This window comes from Blennius ocellaris (genome assembly GCF_963422515.1).
Source record: "Blennius ocellaris genome assembly, chromosome: 7".
NCBI lineage: Eukaryota > Metazoa > Chordata > Actinopteri > Blenniiformes > Blenniidae > Blennius > Blennius ocellaris.
The window spans coordinates 2957996-2976028 of NC_137656.1; the positions used below are offsets into that span (position 1 = coordinate 2957996).

General features: G+C 41.9%; 2 protein-coding genes across 2 annotated transcripts in view; both read right to left on the reverse strand.

Annotated features, from left to right (window-relative positions):
• Positions 1 to 1004, reverse strand: part of LOC308132461 (leukocyte surface antigen CD53) — a gene marked incomplete at its 3' end in the record, with an annotated part of 6221 nt that extends 5217 nt beyond the window's left edge. Inside the window, exon 1 of the mRNA XM_080499562.1 lies at positions 933 to 1004. Within this exon, the coding sequence (XP_080355688.1) occupies positions 933 to 995 (63 nt within the window). The 5' untranslated portion in view covers positions 996 to 1004. The remainder of the gene's footprint in view (positions 1 to 932) is intronic.
• A 4203-nt stretch (positions 1005 to 5207) lies between these two features.
• Positions 5208 to 11392, reverse strand: lman2lb (lectin, mannose-binding 2-like b; the record flags this gene model as incomplete). Its single annotated transcript, XM_080498949.1, has 8 exons — positions 11203 to 11392; positions 9953 to 10071; positions 9717 to 9834; positions 8564 to 8646; positions 7088 to 7249; positions 5681 to 5795; positions 5463 to 5579; positions 5208 to 5350 (listed from the first exon to the last, which is right to left on the reverse strand). Exons 1-8 carry the CDS (start codon positions 11342 to 11344, stop codon positions 5208 to 5210), a joined length of 999 nt encoding a protein of 332 aa, XP_080355075.1. The 5' UTR covers positions 11345 to 11392.
• Positions 11393 to 18033: the final 6641 nt, after the last annotated feature.

Genomic DNA, 18033 nt, shown 5'->3' on the forward strand with positions numbered 1-18033 from the left:
GGACTAATTCTACTGACCTATGATAGATCTCATTTTTCATTTCTAAAATGTTGACACACGTTTGGATAACTGCACGTCATTCATGCTTTTCATTGAAGAATAAAATGTTCTTTTCTGTGAAAATGATGACTTTGATTTAAGTATTGACAATCATGCTTGCTCCATCACCAATTCATGTGTGACTGTGATACTCTAAAGTCTTGGTACTGCGCTATAGGAGGCCTGCAGATAATAAATAAGTACATGTAGGCAGAATAACTTATAACCTTAAAAGAAAAAAGACAACTTTTTAACAAAACAAGAAAGAATATTAGAAGTATCAGTATAAATGTCAAGGAGAAAAGGAAATTATTACTATAAAAAGCAAAATCTACACGTTACAATGTGGCATTTACTAGTCCAGAATGCATTATTTGCACCATTTAAGGTCTATCTTTATCATCTATCTTTTTATTTTTTAAACATAACACACCCCCAGTCTAAAAAATGTGGGACACCCAAAACACAGATTTGTCCTTAAAAAAAAAAAAAAACGTGGTGGAGAAGGTTTTTTATTTATATTTAAATGTGCCCGTTCCAAGTTAATGTTAGTAACGTTCTCTGCAGGTATTTGTGTGTAGTTTCATTATTTAAAAAAAACCCAACAGCACCACCTAGTGGCCCGGCATGGTAACTACATCGTTTCCAGCGTTTCTTTAAGCAAATGTGCATCAATTTTAAAAACGCTGCAGTGAAACTTTACTGAAAAACCCCAAAAAATGACACGTTTTCACTTCAAAATCAGCCGATATGAGAGGAAGAAAGATCGATAAATAGGACCAAGGAGTTTTTTTTTTATAGATAATTAAACGGTAGCCAATGTCGAGGCTTTAAGAAAAAAAAAAAAAAAAGTTGTGTGTAGAAAAGAAGTGTTGGAAGAGTTGAGCACCTACCCAGCAGAGCAGGTGGAGAGCGGTCAGCAGACCCTTCAGGCAGTTCACACAGGAGCGATTCATTCTTCCAGATAATCTTTTTAAAAAAACAAAACACTTCCCATCACATCTGATTTAAAAAAAAAAAAAAAAAAAAAAGGAAATTCAGATTTGAGTTGGTCCGGCGTGTTTACAGCACAGCGGTGTTTGGTGTGGAAACACCGAGGACGCCTCCGACACAATGAAGCTCCTGTTGGTTATCAGCTCTTATCTGAACATTAACTTGTAGCATTAAAAAAAAAAAAGTTTCCGGGACGGTGAATGAACTTCTCTGGTTTTCTCAATTCTACGCTCGACTTCTGCTCAACACGTTAAAATCGTGAGCTTTAGATCCTTTCCAAGTCTTCATTTAAAACCCAATGTTAATCATCTCCTGCTATATTTAAAAGGCAAAGTCACTAAACAAGATAAAGAGTAACAAAAAAACAAGAGGGCTTACCTGATCACCACAGCGTCTCCAGCCAGCAGTTATTTTGAGGCTGACATTCCCGGGGTTGAGCGACGACAGACGGGTATGAGGAGGAAGAGAAAAGGCGAGGGAGGAGGGACGCCAGCGGGAGCCCCCCCCCCCCCCCCCCCATCACAGCGAGGAGGAGGGGCGTGGACACTTAGAGGTGAAGAAGAGCAGCTGACAAAAGGTCAGGTTTGTTGTGGAAGCGAAGTCTTCCTTTGAGGACCTTTAGATATTTACGTCAAAAAAAAAAAAAAAACTGGGAGTCTGGTGTGATTGTGAGCTAAAAGCCTTTTCAAGCAACCCTCAAAGCATGATGCTGCCACCGCCGTGCTCTGACTTTAAGGGTTTCACTCACATTTTAGTTCATCTGAAGGGTCAGACCAGTAAAATAGTCCCCAAATAACCTTTAAATGCACATTTTTAAAGTTTCCCCTTGTTGTGATGCAGACTATGCCTGATCAAAATGTCTGTTTTCACAAATAAATACAACAATTAGTACTTAATTATGACAATATACACATAAAATCAATTTCAACATAACCTTCTGGCGCAAAAAAATCAATAAAAAAATCCTATGGCTGTTGTATTGTGGGAGTTTTGTGCTTTTTTTTCTTTCTTTTAAACTTTTAATTGGAGGAAAATTAGCTTGTGCGGGTAATAATAAGTGTTTCTTACATGTATAGTTTATATCAGGGGTCTCCAACCAGGACCGGTACACGGATCATTAGTTAGCGAGCAATAATAAATTGTGACTTTTAGCCTATTTCTTAAGAATTTAAATCATATGAACAAAGTAGTTGCTTGGATTGTTTTCTGTAACAAACTATTTGATGTGAAATGACACAAAAAAACAAAGAAACACAATTCCCACCTGAAAAATCAGTCGACTTTTACATCCTTAACACGAAACATCTTTATTTAATTTAAAACCAACAGGACCGAGCGCCTCAATAAGGGCTCATATTGAATTGTTTTTTTACAATTAGAACAAAAAGTTTTAAAAACACCCAACAAGAGAAGGAAGACGAAATCGGACAGAGTGAGAAAACTAAGAAACATGTAGGAAGGACAATATCTGAAAAACGTTAAGATTTATTGAAGATAATCGCACGATTAAGTGGCTTTAATTATCTAATTGTATGAGAATCTTCAAGAAAACAAAGAGATATTTTGAATTTATCCAGAACTAAAAGAAATTGGTCTTAATTCGCTGATCTACCAATGAGAAAGTACATTGTAAGTTAGTTAATTTAAGTTCAAATGTAGTATTATTAAAAAAAGAAATTTTTTTTTACTGCAGATTCACAATGAACTTTTGGCTTCTGTTACTTTTGTCTACAAAAATACAAAATGTCATAGAGAAGAAGAAATATCCGTCCAGCATATGGCTGTTTCCAGTCACAGAAAGAAAATCAAACACATCATGAGTAGAAATGAGAAAAAAAAAAAAAAAAACCTGATGTTTTTCTTCACTTTGTTCTGAACTGGTGCAGAAAATATTGTGGGATTAAACCATTTTTCACGTGAATGGAGTCCCGGAAAGAAAAAAAAACAAAAACCTCATCCCTGCAGAAAGGAACTTAAATGAAGGAGTTAATTGATCCGAGGGAGGCACTTTTAAGCAGCACTTCAAAATCAGCCAGTAAAAAAACCCATGCGAGTGCTTTAGTTCTTCCAATTGTTTGTCCTCCGTTCAAGTGCAGCGGGAAATGAGGACTAATCCACAGGTTGACTGGTCTTCACAGTGAGTTCACAGGCAGCGACGCGCTCATGTCTGCAGACTGAAGCCGGCGACAAGGAGCTGAAGGGGCTTTAGGTTGAAAACGTGGAAGAACCCCCCCCCCCCCCCAAAAAAAAAAAAACCTGTTTCATTTCATTATCTGGCTAAAATGTAAACAAAAACAAGAAATCACACTCGCAGTCCCCCTGTTTAGTGATATATATCTTCAGATTTCATGAACCCAATACATTTGAATGAACTTCAGAAGTCTTGCTGCACTTTAACATTCACTCATTCATCCGGAGCCGTTTGAGGTTCCGGTTTTACCCAGAGACACACCGACGGGACGTCGAGGCCTTAAATCGGTCATATTTAGCAAAATTCAATTTGTAAAGGTTTTTTTACAAAAGTGTGACCTCTCTCTCTCTCTGGCTTGTTTCACTTTTTTTTAAAAAGCGTGTTGCTCCAAACCAGCCGATCAGAAATCAAACCCTATATAGTGTCATCGGTTCACACGGACACAGCAGATTGGGAATGCAGCTCCTATGGTCCAATATTCAAACGGAGGAAAGTCGAGGGGAAAAAAAGCTGGATTTTGGGGAATAAACTTTGAAATACAAGGTTTTTGAAACATGTCAAAGTGGTGGTGACTTTTTAACGTTGGGATTTAGAGATAAAAAGAGTGTTTTAGCAACAGAGTCGCAGTTCAGACGTCAGAGGATTGAACAGTAGTTTTAGAACGGGACATAAATGAAGCTAAAATAGAGGCGTTTAATATAAAAACACACCGATTCCACATTTGTATTTAAAAGGGAAAGTACTAAACTTAAGCTACTTGCCAATACGAGTTATTAAATCCAATAAATCCTAATTTATACTCCATATGCAAACCATAGTCAACGGCGATGCGTTCCTTATATATGTATCCTTCTATCTACAGGTTATATATTTTGGGATTCCAGTTTGAAACCCAAGTTCCAGTTCCAAGACTTCACTTGACAAACACAAATCTAAACCTTCGGGACCCCCTGAGATCTCTGGAGTGTCGCCGTGTACTTTATCTCAGCTTGCAAAACTTTTGCAGGATGTTGTAGAAACACCAGGAGCTGCTAATTAAATAAAACCTAATTAACTGCAGCAAGCACAGGTGATTTGTCATTTGTGGCAAGAAGTTTAACCCCCGCCCCTCCCTCACCTTACAAAACATTAATAACTTAGAGATTCATTGCGTTGAAAGACGACTACAGAAAGTGTGTTTTCAATTCAAAGCCCTCGTATATTTTCTACTTGCCACATGTAAACAACCGATTTCTGACCTCAGATTGCAGATTGTGTCGTTATCGGGGTTGAATAGAATCACTCTTTGTCCCACATCGTATCTGCTGCTTTCATTTGCACGGGAACGTTTTGTAAAGTTTTCAGATAAAGAAGTGGCGTGGGTGGATATCAAGTTTAATAAAGTGTCCATGCAGCACGGCGTTCACCACCGCTGCTCTTTCAGTGCACCGAACGGAAGAATTCCCTTCTTGTGGCTTCAGTCTGCAGATCTCTCCTCCCCCGAAACCCAGTAACAAGATGTCAGCAACGTTTCAGTTATTTTTTTCGTCCCCTCCTCGTGTTGAGAGCGTTTCAGTGCCGAGAGGAATCGTGACCCCCCCCCCCCTCCCCCCCATGTGCTTGAGAAGAATCTTTCGTTTGATTCAGAACACATTAAAAAAACAAAAAAAAAAAACATTTTAAAGGTGCAGTATGTAAAATTCACGTAGTGCCACATTTGTGCATGAGGTGGCAGTAGCGAGTCGCAACCAGTTCGTCTTCACGTTTGTGACATTACCAAAAACAACCAGCATTACTTTTGTTTTCTTCCACGAGCTCGTTTTAAGTAAAGCTTCCTGCGTACTGTACCTTTAAACTTTAATCTTTCGCTCGCGACGTCTTCACGTCCGCCACGTTGTTCGACGGGAGGCCATTAGCGAAGCGACGTGAAGTCCCTTTGCCGTCGCCGCGTCGGAAACGCCCCCCGCCGGAGAACCCCCCCAACGTCGACTCCCTCTCCCCCCCCTCAGTAGAAGCGCTTGCGCTTATTCTCCTTCCAGCGGCCGTAGACGACGATCCCGACCACCGCCAGCACGGCCAGGCCCAGCACGGAGAAGAGGAAGGTGAAGAAGAGGTGGACGCCGCTCCGCTCCTCCTCCTCAACCACCACTGAAGAAGAAAAACAGACATGACGGCATTGTCCTTCTCCGCTCCATCTCTTGGAACCAACCAGACGTTTCCTGGTTCGCGGATCGTTTGAACGACGTGTCAAGACTTTTACCTTGAAACTGCGTCATGTCCACTCTGGGGACGCGGACTTTGTCCTCCTCCTCCTCCTCCTGCGGGGTCCTCTCCACGTCCAGCTGGTAGAGCTTCAAGGAGACGACGTCGTGGTTGTCTGGGTAGAACGGTCGGCGGTGGACGGGATGAGTCACACGCCGCCCGCGCTTCATTTATAAGTCGACACGCGCGTGTGTGTGTGTTTCTACGTTTTCATACCCGACAGGTCTCCGGTGGCTGAAGTCGCTCCGAAGAAGTAACCTCTGGGCAGAAACAGGCCGCTGATGTCGACGCAGTCCTTCCATTCCTGCTTCCCCTCCACGTCCACCATGATCTGACGAGACGAGGACAGACGGGGAAGGAAAATAAACTCACTTTTAGCAAGGGGAAGTACGAAGGACTGAATTTAAAGCACGTTATTGCGGTAGACCCCGATGAAGCGACGACCTTCCAATCCAATCCACTTTATTTGTATCGCACATTTTAACAACAAAGCGTTTCCAAAGTGCTGCACATAAAAACCAAACTAAACAGTCCAACACTAAATAAGTACAAAACCATAAAATTTTAATAAAAACAGATTAGAAACTACAAACACATAAAAAACTACAAATAAGAATAAAACAATTTAAAAGAATAAATAGAAATATAAAAACGCTTAAAAAGCAATACAAATCCAAATCAGTTGCACTATGGCAGGGGTCGGCAACCTGCAAGCAACTGTGTTGCACTTCCCTACTACAGAGAGCAAATGTAGGCGGGGTTGCGAGCGCGACGAAACGACGCAGGTATGCAACGTCGTTATGCAACAATAGAGGTGCGAAGAAGGCAGAATTTTTTCTTTAAATGCTGTAGTCTGTTTGGTAATGTGGCACGATTCCTCGTCCGTTATGTCATATATGTATTTTAATGTGGTGTCTCGTATGCGTCACATGTATTATAGTAGCTATGTCTGTTTGTACCCACTGCAGTTCATCCCGGAGGCGTAAGGAGGCAAAGCCGCCCAGAGCGCAGTCCCGCTACAACTGTAGGCGCAGCGATTACGCAACAATAACAGCATGAAGAAGGTAGAATTGCTGGACAGAAGCTCAACTGGTACCTGAAGCTGGGAGCTTCCTGTTCCTTTCACAGTAAAACTGCAGCGCTGTGACGCGCCGACAGTTCCGAGAGGTTTGTAGCAAACTTGTGAATCATACAACTCAACGACATTGAAAGCCACACCACTCACACTCGTGGTTCTAAAAATGCCCAGCTGAGAGCTGCAATGCATTATGGGAGTTTCTGTTTGTCGTGTTTTAAATGTAATTACTGAGGGTTATATTAGGTTTGTAGTGTCGGTAATAATTGTGTTGTGTTTTTGTTGCTTAGTTCATGTAGTTTAGTTTATTAGTTGTAAGTTGTCAACCAGCAGTGAAGAAGGTTTTGTGTGTCGTGTCCTCCTGGCGTGGTCTGCCGGTGGGACTGTCAAAATAAAAGCGTGCGGCTCTTTGGGTGTTGCCTTCAGTGTCAAACGGGACCAAATGGCTCTTTGAGCGTTAAAGGTTGCCGACCCCTGACCTATATGCGCCGTCGCGTTCAAATAAATGAACCAATGAAATAAAACGCAGAATCAGAGAGTCGTCGTACCGTCAGTCGGTTCTTGGCGAATCTGACGAGGAGGAAGGTGTCGTAGATGGCGTTGCGCAGCATGGCCGAGCATCCCCCGAGCTCGGTGCGCCGGCCGTCGCGCTCGTGGTCGTACACCACGCTGCCGTTCCCCAGCATCACCGACACGTAGGGGAAAGTCCTCTGGGGGAGGAGACAGACAAGAGTCCAAGTCAGGCGACACACCGACGGGCCGCCGCGGAGGAACGGGACGATCTGGTGACGGCGGGGAGCGGACGCTCCGTTGCTTTCGTGCCACACAAGGAATACATCAAAGGGAAATACAGCGACAACCTTAAAAGGTGTACAGGAGGATTTTCCCGAATTTTAGGAAAGAACCGCCCTCTCCACCTTTTGAAAAAAAATGCACATGCGCAACGCTCGACCTGCTCCCGAGACGGAACGCCGACTAAAACGTGTGTGTAGGTGCCATGTTAGTTAGTAAGTATTTCATGGTCATTTTAGTTCAAGGTACAATACATTTTGGATTTATACGTTTCATTATTTAATTGTATTTAAATGTGTTGATTTAAGTTGTAAAATATGAATATTTCATTATTATTTGTGTTGTGGATAAAAATAAGAGCCTGTAGCTTTAAGGAGTTAAGTTTCGTTTTTAAGGCTCGGAAGTTTTAGGAGCGCAGCGACGTGGATGACTTGTATGGAGGAGCTCACGGTTTTTCTGACCGTGTTAAGAGCGCGTTAGCCACATGTTAGGATTGTGTTAGGATTGTGTTAAGACCGAGTTAGGAACCTGTTAGGACCGTGTAGGAACAGTGTTTGGCTCGAGGAGTTCTTGTGGAACAGGCGCTTGTCTTTTTGTCTTTTTGCCGAATAAATAACATAAAAGAGAGACCACTGTGGAGGACAAACTTTTTTTAAACACGCGTCAGCCATAAGCTCCGGTGGATAGTGGAAGGTTTTATTGGAAAACCTACAGTGTGCGAGAGACGTGCACGAGCCCAGTTCTCCTCGTGCACGCTCTGTTTACAAGTCACAAGTCGGCGTCGCTCACACAAGCTCGCTTTACAAGAAGATTTGCACTTGATTGGCACCTGGAAAGTGACAATATAGACGTAGATAACTTCTACTGGAAGTGATTTGAAATGGATTTCTCTTACGACCCTCTGCCATTTTCAAAGTACCCGGTGAGAACTGCGAGCTCGCTGAAGGCGTCGCTCACCATATACACCTGAAAGCGCGCATGCGCAGAAAGTGAAAACTAATAGATCCACGCCACCGAGGGACGAGCACGTACGACGGCCTGACGTAATATATCACCAGAATGATTGACAATTGGGAGGACCAATAGTCTTGATGATCCACCCGGAAATAGAAGATCCTCCTGTACCCCTTTAAGAGTGCTCCTACTGCGCTCGTCTGTACGCTAGCACGAGAATCCCGCCGGAGAAAATCCAACCATCACTTCTCTAACTAAAGCTACACGGCGTCTCTCACATCGTGGGTCTTGTCGGCGTTGGGGTAGGTGTCCAGGAAAATCCCGAGGCCGGTGAACTTGTTGGCGTTTCCAAACGCAGGACCTGCAAGCAGAGATGAGAGAGACACGAGGTCAACATGACACTGATAGAGATAATGGAGGCGACGTGACGGGTTTAAGCCAAGTTCAAGTGAAAACGCGTCGTTTTTGGCTTCACAAAGGTTTATAATTTTTGAATTTTTGAAAGCGGTGGGCATTTACATGGAAATGACAGAAAACGGTGTGGTTTAGTAAGCCAGGACACGAGTTTGTGCAGAAAACGCTATTTTATAGGAAAAAAACCCCCAAAAAATGGAGACAGAGTCGGAGCGTTTTCCAAATATTGAGCTTTCACCCGTTTCCACAGACATGCAGTGAGGGCGATTTCAAAAAGTTGCATTATACCCATTTCCCTAGAGACAGTTCACTTCAAAAAGTCCCCCCCCCCCCCCCCCCCGTTACCACAGAGACCATTCATTTCAAAAAGTTGCATTTTCCCCAGTTCCCATGAAGACGGTTCGTTTCAAAAAGTTGAGTTTACACCCGTTTCCACGTCTACATTCATTTGAAAAGTAGCCTTTTCTCGGAGACGGTGCATTAAAAAAAAAAAAGTTGTGTTTTCCCCAGTTTTCACGAAGACGCCTCGTTTCAAAAAGTTGTGCTTTCAGTGGCTCTGAGCACCGTCGTCGTGTGAACGAGGTCGAAATTCATTTGAAAAATGATACGATTTTTCTCGTCTTCGGTGGCAGTTGACCTATTTTAACGCAGCTGGGACCCGGGAACATCTCCCCACTTGGGAGCGCTCACATGAAAACAGGAAACGAGCCAGCCACGAGAAAAAAAACTGACAAACAGCGTTGTCAACACTTATATGGATTAAATGAAGCGAGCAATTTCAAATTCGTGAACACACGTCACTTCTATACAAATAAAAATAGTGATGCTTCTTACAGTCAACTAAATATGCAGGCTAATCTAATTAAGAGGCTATTTTCACTGTAAAAATGCAATAAAGCTGGTTAAAATCAGAAAAAAACTGTTTTGTTTTATCCCTGCCTCAGCACACTCGCTCCTTTACTCCTTCTAGAAAGAAACTCGGATGAAAAAGACGTCTAAATATGTTCATGCCCCTACCGTTCTGCATGCGCTCTTTCGTCAACCAGACGCCCATTCCATCCCCGTTGAAGTTCTTCTTCCCCTGGCCGTGGATTTTAAAATGCACCTTGAGCTCCCAGTCCCGCAGAAATAGCGGCTGGGGGAACGACAAAAACAAGACGGGCTGGATTTAGCTCGAGTTACATCGTCGTCAAATCCAATTCCCCCAAAGTCACTCCCCCAAAATAATGTCATGTTTAAGTGAAGCTGCTCACCATTCGACTCCACACGGCTCCCTGTCTGCTCTGCATGTCCGGGGTCAGCCTCACGTAGTCCGGGGTCACCATGGCCGTGCCCATCAGGTCCCAATGTGAATTGCTAGTAAAGCCCAGACCTGGAAAATCGGCATTAAGAGACACAGTGGAGCAGGTTAATGTTGATTCTGTAATTATTTAAGAGAAAAGTGCTCCGGATTTAAATTTTCAGTGCAGACCGTGCTTATATGACTAATACTGGGCTGACTATGGATATCTACAGAGACCTCACCAGTGCATCCCGTCTTAAATTCGAGCAACAAAACGGTTTGACTTTAACTTTGCAGTGATCTCGGTGTGTTTCAATTACATTCGAGTTGCGTGGAAGCAGATTAAGAGCAAATTGACTCAAATCAGGTGCAGTATGGTTTAAAAGGTAAATATTATACTGAGCTCATTAAAATAGCCAGTAAAGAATATTAGAATGATGAAAATTAGATTGTGATATATATATATAAAAACAAAAAAGACCACAAGTGTAGACATTTTATGCAAAAAGCTCAAAAGTTGTCAGTTTTTGTACATTTTTTCAAGTCATAATTGTTCAACTTGAAGGTAGAACAATGTTTAAGGGTAATTACAAAAAATCTAAACCTCTGTTCCAAGCGTTTATCTAATTTTAGATTGACATATAACACAAAACGCACTGATGTCAGCCTTCAGTCTGAGATTTATTCACATATAGACAGCTTAATGGCATTTTAAAAGGCTTATTGAGAGAATTGTTGTCGCTTTAATTGTGTTGGTGACGTTATAAAATAGAAACCCACTTAAATGAATACTTTTGAAATAAACCAGCAGATTAAAACCTCAACTCTGACAATCACATGACCATAATGGTTGGATGAGATTAAAGTGCAGACGTGTACTTAAAGAACGCTTCACCCAACAGGTTCGCTCTCAGAGCTGCACCTTATACAAGCTTTGTTCTCTGTGAGAAAAACTGGATCGGTTGGAACATTAACCACCTAACTGGCATTTATTGACGAGAACTGATAGTGTATAATAAAGTGGTGTTCGCTAATAGTTTTTAGAAAAGCAACGCACCCTTCCCTCTTCGTTACCCATTATGACCAAAAGTGTCTTAGATACGAGTTATTTTCGAGAGAACGAAGTTAAAAACAGTGTATATTTATTCCATTTAGTGAGGAATGTGACTTTAATGAACAAGTCTCGAGGGAACGTGTGCGCTAATCGCGGGCTGACCTCACCTCGGTACGGCTTCACCAGAGAGTATTCCCGCTTTAAGAACTCCTCCTGGAAGCCCTGGTCCTCCGCCATACAGCGGCCCAGCAACCCGCACACCGCCAGCAACACGCACGTCCACTCCCGCAGGGGTTTAGAGCCAAACATGGAGGTAAAACTACAGAAACCGCTCCGGTTCAAGCTGGAGACTGCGGCGGCGGCCATCTTTTTCGCTCCCACTACAAACCGGTCACGTGGTCCAGTGGGAATCACGTGGTGCCGGTGTAGTCACGTGATATAGAGCTAGAGCTAGATATTTAGATAGAGAGGTAAATAAATAAATAAATATACATGCACTCACAATGTTAAATATACTTAAAGTACACATGTAAAAAAACGACATTACAGAACATTCAAAGTACAAAACCAACCAGAACAAAAGAATTCAAACACCAACGCTGTTTTCAAACACATAAAACCAACCAAGGTATTGAAGGTACAGCCTTTTTACAGATGACAAGAACAATGATTTACCACAAAGGCATTGCAGTTACAAAACCCACTGGTGAAACACGTCTTAAAAACAAATAGAAAAAACAAAAAACAAAAAACCGAAGCACACAGATCAGGTTCATCTGGTCTCGCGGGTGAGCCCAGGTGTTCAAGTTCACCTCGCTCACGCCCAGACATTTAATTGTCCTCCCATCCAGCCTTCACACCAGACTGGCGTTCCCTACTGGAGTCGACTTCGTAGCGCGACGACATCTTGGATGGGTCACCTTGTGCCTCCAGTGTGTTTATTTCTACTGAGAAAAATATATTTCTACTGAGGAAGGGGTAGTCCACCTGTAATAATCATCACTTCCCCAATTTTCACACATAAAAAAATATGATCATGTATTATGCTTTTTTATACAAAGGCCGACTTATGACATGGCATATTGATAAACGTTTACATTTAGAAACAGACAGCGAGAGAATAAACTAAATAAAGGCTAATAAAAAGCAAAGTAATATGGGATTGTAAACACAACTTGAGAGAAACACATCTTTTCAAAATGCAACTTTATTGCCATAATTGTCCTCAGAATTAAAATGCAGTTGATATTGAACGAACCAAATATGTTATGGGAGAAACATACTTATTTAAAAACACATAACTGAACCAATATTACCATCTATACAATAGATATACATGAATATAATATACACAAAGAGGTAAACTAAATAAATACTAAATCAAATTTTACTTCAGAAACCACATACGGTCCAGTTCCATCTTAAGTGGGCTGGATTGGTAAAATATTCCTATAACCTTTAAATTTACACACAGTGTACGGGATGAATTTTGCAAGATCACACAAATAGTAGTAAAAATGACAACAATCAAAGTAAATTTGAAAGGAACATTCTGCTGCAAAATACAGTGATATATATATATATATATATATATATATATATATATATATATGAAAATCCTATAAAACCACTTGCTTGGTGGTTTCTGGGGCTGATTGGAGCATTTTGCAGCCAGTTTTGTTCCACAGGCTTCATGTTTGACTGAAGTAAACTGCGGGAGGCTGTCCCTCATTTAGGTGCATTAATGGCTAAAAGAAGTGCAGTACCTGCAAGTCAAAGTAACTAACTCATAAATGTGTACCTCACACCTTTAATTCACTTCAATATGAAACCTGCCCACCAGTTTCCACACTGTGGTCCTTTAATTTCACCACTAGATGGCGACAGAGATCGTCAATTTCTGTTTCCATGAATTCAGCCAGTTACATTTGTTTTGGTTCATGTATTATATTTGTGATGTTAAAACCCAAAAAGTGAAAATACACACATGTAGTCAGTGGTCTTCTCTGGCTGGGCGTCTCCTTGCACTCGTAGCGCCGGAGCTGGAAGTTCCCCTTCGTGTAGTAATTGTCTGATTCAGATGAAAAAGTTAACGGAAGCAAAACATGAGGCAAGTTGATCTTTCAACTGTACATTTATTTCCAAAAGGCTGCATATACATTTGCAAATTCTACTGTACAGAAAACATCCAAAATGTCCATAATTATAGATACAATATACCACAAAGCTGCCCTGGCGTTACCAAACATAGAAGTTCAGCACTAGAAAAGCTCTGCAGCCTATTTCAATATTATAATCTTAAATACTTTTTCAACTAATACCTTTAAATGTATGTCAGTATGATTAATTGATCTTTTCTTTCTTTTTTTTTTTTTGTCATCCCCGCCTGTACTTTACAACATTCACCATTTACAGTTGTTAAACAAGGCACAAGAATAGTGATATGAAGCCCAAGGCCATGCGTGAAGCGAAGAAGAATAGCATGGGACCGACCAACTCAGGTGACAGTGAACTTTTTTTTTTTTTTCTTTTTCTCTCCTTTAAATCTCATGAAAAAAGGGGTCAGTCTTACATCGAAGCAGTATACACAGTGACGGTACGTTCCCGTGTGCGTGAGCTCAAAAGAACCCGGATTGCAAACGCGGGAGACGAAACACATCCCGTATGAAGGTGGAGTGAGACGGCGCCATACCGCACGGACAGGATGCTCCGGATGCAAAAAAAAAAAACAAACAACCAAAAGCCACCGCTGAAGCGTTACAAAAGCACACATTTCCATTTTCTGACACTCTTCGCTTTTCCGGCAGGGATAGAAAAAAAAACAACAACAACAACAAAAAAAACAAAAATCCAGTTAGTCACAATTAAAGAATCATATTGAGAAAGAAAGAATTAAAAGAGTACCTCTTGCGTTCTTGACGTACCGGCCTAGATCCCATTGAAGATGAATTTAATTCGATCGGAGATGCATAGAAGCGATGCAGGACAAGCAATGTGTTGTAGGATGGAAACCGTTTATAGATACAGCATCAGGTCAGAGAGACATTGTGAAAACACGGTAAAAAAAATCGTTGACAAAATTTTAATTCACATTGAAGAATGGGAGTTTGGGGGACAGCAACTGTGAATTGTAGGTTGCATTCATTTGCCTTCCAGTGAGGATTTATCCCTTTTTTTGTTGTTGTTGTTAAGGTTAATTATGGAGATTAATTGTGCAGCTCGGTCATGGTTGGAGGTGAGAGGAAACGCTCTCTGATTTTCTGAACGCACCCCTGAAGCGTGGGATTGGACATGAGAGGGTGTTTTTTGGATTTGTGGGTTACTGGGGGCTTAAAGGCGACGCTCCGCAGGGTGCAACACCAAAACAAAACAAAAAGCAGGAAGTGTGTTTGCTGCGCTGAGCCTTTTCATTTGTCATTTGTTTGACTTCAGAGTTGAAAAGGATAAACTCGAGATGGTGTGGTGTTTTTTTTTTCACTTCTTTTTTTATGACTTCACAATAAAATCATAAAATATCAGACTTGATCAGACAGAAAGTCGGCGGAACTCTCGGCGCAACATTTACTCAGACTGCTTACATGAGAGAGTTTAAAGCAAAAATGAAGGTTCGTTTTTACCCGGCGATGTTTTGAAAAATTAAACCACACACACACGCTGCAGAGCACATTACGTTATAAACATTATCAATGCGAGGGCACGGACATTCGTATAAGCAGAGATGCTGTTACGGGTGAGTCTCAACAATAAAATTACCAAGGTGGATAATCACATGAAAAGGTTATTTTCGGAGAAACACATTACAGTTCGAGGGCGATGATTTCAAGTGAGTTTGCAAAACTTCCGTTGTGTTTTTGGAGTCCGTTTCCACGACGACGGAGCTCAAAGCCACTAAAAAAAATACGGCTCCCAAGGTGGAACTTTTCTAAAACGCTGGGGCTCCGTCGCTGTATAAACGGGACTTTCTGGAATTGCTAGGGCTCGGCGAAAATGCTACGCCGTGGTAAATAGTTCTTCTGCACATGCTCAGTGGACAATAAGAACAATGCTTTCCCCCCCAGAGTGTCGTGAGTCAAATTGTTGGCTTTGTAGTTGACAGTTCACCGTATTATTATTATCGAATTCCTCGTCTCTCCATACAAATGTCTGTTAATGTTTATAACGTTTTGTTCTTTACACGTCATTGTTTCAATACACAACTATTGACCGAAATTGCATGAAATCTTCAGGGATGATTTGGCATCGTCCGAGGAGGAATCGGTTCGATTTCTAGGGATCGATCGGCTCCCGGAGAGGTCAGATATTTCCGATGAGGTTTCGTGGCTGCAGCAAGGAAACGTCAAAATGTCACGGAACTTTTCTGAAACAAAAAAAAAACACAAAACCTCTGTCGTCGTAAACCGGGCCCGGGTTTGACCCGATGAAATCACAGATGTTATAAAGTGTATTAAAGAGTTTAATGTTCATCAGGGAAGTGTTAAAAAAAACAACTTTAATGTCTATATAAGAGACTCGGGGTCTAGATTCAGCAAAGGACTAAAGCAAAACAGACTCTGCTAAAAACCAGCCTGAAGTGTCTGAAAAAGCCGATTCGATGCGAGTTGAAAAGGCAATTGGATTTCAGACTCTGGGGATTTTTAATAGCTGATGTAAAAATCACAACTATATACCTTACAAGCAAAAGAATCTTGCTTTACTCTTGTTTAAACGGGAGGGAATGTAAGTGTTTGGAGATTTTGTCTTCTGAGATCCACTGTTGGTTCGGACCAACGCAAACTCAATGCTTCCCAGTGCTCTACTGTCACAGTGAGGAGGGAGCTGAGAAATAAGGTGATACTCCGTTTACGGGTCGGCCCGACGCCGGGGGTGTTAAACGTGAGGTCCGTGGGCTTAAACCTGGCCTCCAATCCAGGCCGTCAAACCACCAAGAAAGATTTGTGAAGATTTTCCCAAAGAAAACAGTGATTTAAGCCTCTGCAAAGACATTTCAAACAGATTCATTTAATTAATTGCTCTACACAAATCACATCCATTACTTTCAGTACAGCATTATCTGACAGAAAATGATTAGTGGTAGAAAAGTAGTCGTTTTTTTTTTTTTTTCTTTTTTTCTTTTTCTTTCTCCCTTCAACAAGCACGGTGATGGACGCGCCACTCATCGGGGACAGTGAAAGGAATTACAAATACTTCCAGTACCATGGACCTTGAATTGAACAGATCTTTTAGAAGATGGATGACTGTTTCACTTCTCTTGTGGCATTTTTTCAAAATTATTGAAGTAATTGCACTGATTGTTTCCACTGTGTTGGGCCTTTTGGGGTTAAAAGACCTTCCGATTGGCTGATGAAGCCGTCTTCTGCCGACCCACAGTCACGTAAGCGGCGACAGTTGTCAAGCTCACTTATGCGAGGCTTGTTTTAACTTATGAAAAATAGCACGCTTGAAGAACATGTGGAAAAAATACACAACTAAGCTACTGCCTCTCGTTTGCGGCAGATTTCATTAATCCGCTTTTTCGAACGTTACGTTGGTGCGTTCGCTCAAACACACTCTACAAACCGGCAACTGTTTACTGTTCAATTAATGATTAATAATTCATGAGCTGCAGACAGGACGGCATGTACAAGGATGCGTTTTTGCCCCCCCTCCTATTTTTAACAACGAAAAAACAAAACAAAAAAAACAACACCAATAGAAGGCGGTTGAGGGTTACCATGGCAACTAGAAACACTAGCAGCACCGCAAACTCTGCTGGCCCGTCCCCTGCTCCACCTACACTTCCAGCAATCGGTCGGTCTCTCAATCAAGAGTGTTGCAAGTTCGATTCCTCATCTCCACTCATGCAAAAGTGTCCTTGAGCAAGACACACCAACCCCAAATTTTGCTCCCAGTGGATGGACTGAGCACCTCGCGTGGCAGCCGCCGCACGCAAACTGTGTTGAACGGGTGGATGTGATTAACGGCGTGAAGCGCTTTGGGGACGACTCACTGGAAAAGTGCTCTATAAGTGAAATCTATAGGTTTTTTTTTTTTTAATGATTAAACAAATGATGTGTGTTCTAAACCGACTGCAGCCTTTGGATATAGTACGTTCATCTTGAAAGGTGAATAGTTTTCTTTGCCTTCTTTGCTCCACATGTGGCGACCGCTCACATTCTCAGAGGTGATTACTGTACTTCTGACACTTAATAGCACCCAGAGTTTTCTCGCCTGCATCGTTTGACTTAAAACGCGACAGTGTGCACATGACGTCTGAGAACCGTGTGTGTATGGCGATGTTTGTGGCCCCCCCCCCACGGTGCTAGGAAACCATGTTTTACAGCTTCCGTTGGGTCGATCTGCCAGTGGAGGAAGTGAGCAGTAATGCCACGGTTTGAAATGTCAGTCTGCCACGAAATGCCACAATCACAGCCTTTTTTTTTTTCTTTGTCTTTTTTTCCCCCAGACATCTCTCCGTTGTCTCTTACAATTAAACCAGCCGATGTTCTTTTCTTCTTCTTCGTCTTCTTTTTTTTTTTTTTCAAAGCGGTGAAAATGTGTGAACTTGAAGATACCTGGTTTGGGAAGTTCACAATCACGACATTTAAGCAGTCAGTAGCTTGAAAAATATAATGTGGGACATTAAAAAAAAAAAAAAAAAAAAAAAAAATAGTCCAGATTTGCTCGTTGAAGGTTTCGGGATCGGTGGATCAAATACACAAATACAGGTGAGTCCGTACAGTAATGACGCCACAGTTGTATCACCTCATTTGCATATAAGACCCTGCGTGTGTCCGGGAAAGCGGAACGTGACAGGAAAGGAGCTCCCCCCCGCTGTTTGATCACCACAAACAAACAAAAAATATACCTTTAAGAAACTAGATTCAGTTTGTGTTTGACGGTGCGGGTTAACTGCTGGGAGAGGAGAGGCTACATGACGGAGCAGGAAAGGAGCTCCTTCCTCTTCGAAAGCAGAGTGAAGAAAAAGTGAGTCGACCATCGATCCAAAAATGTAAAAGGAG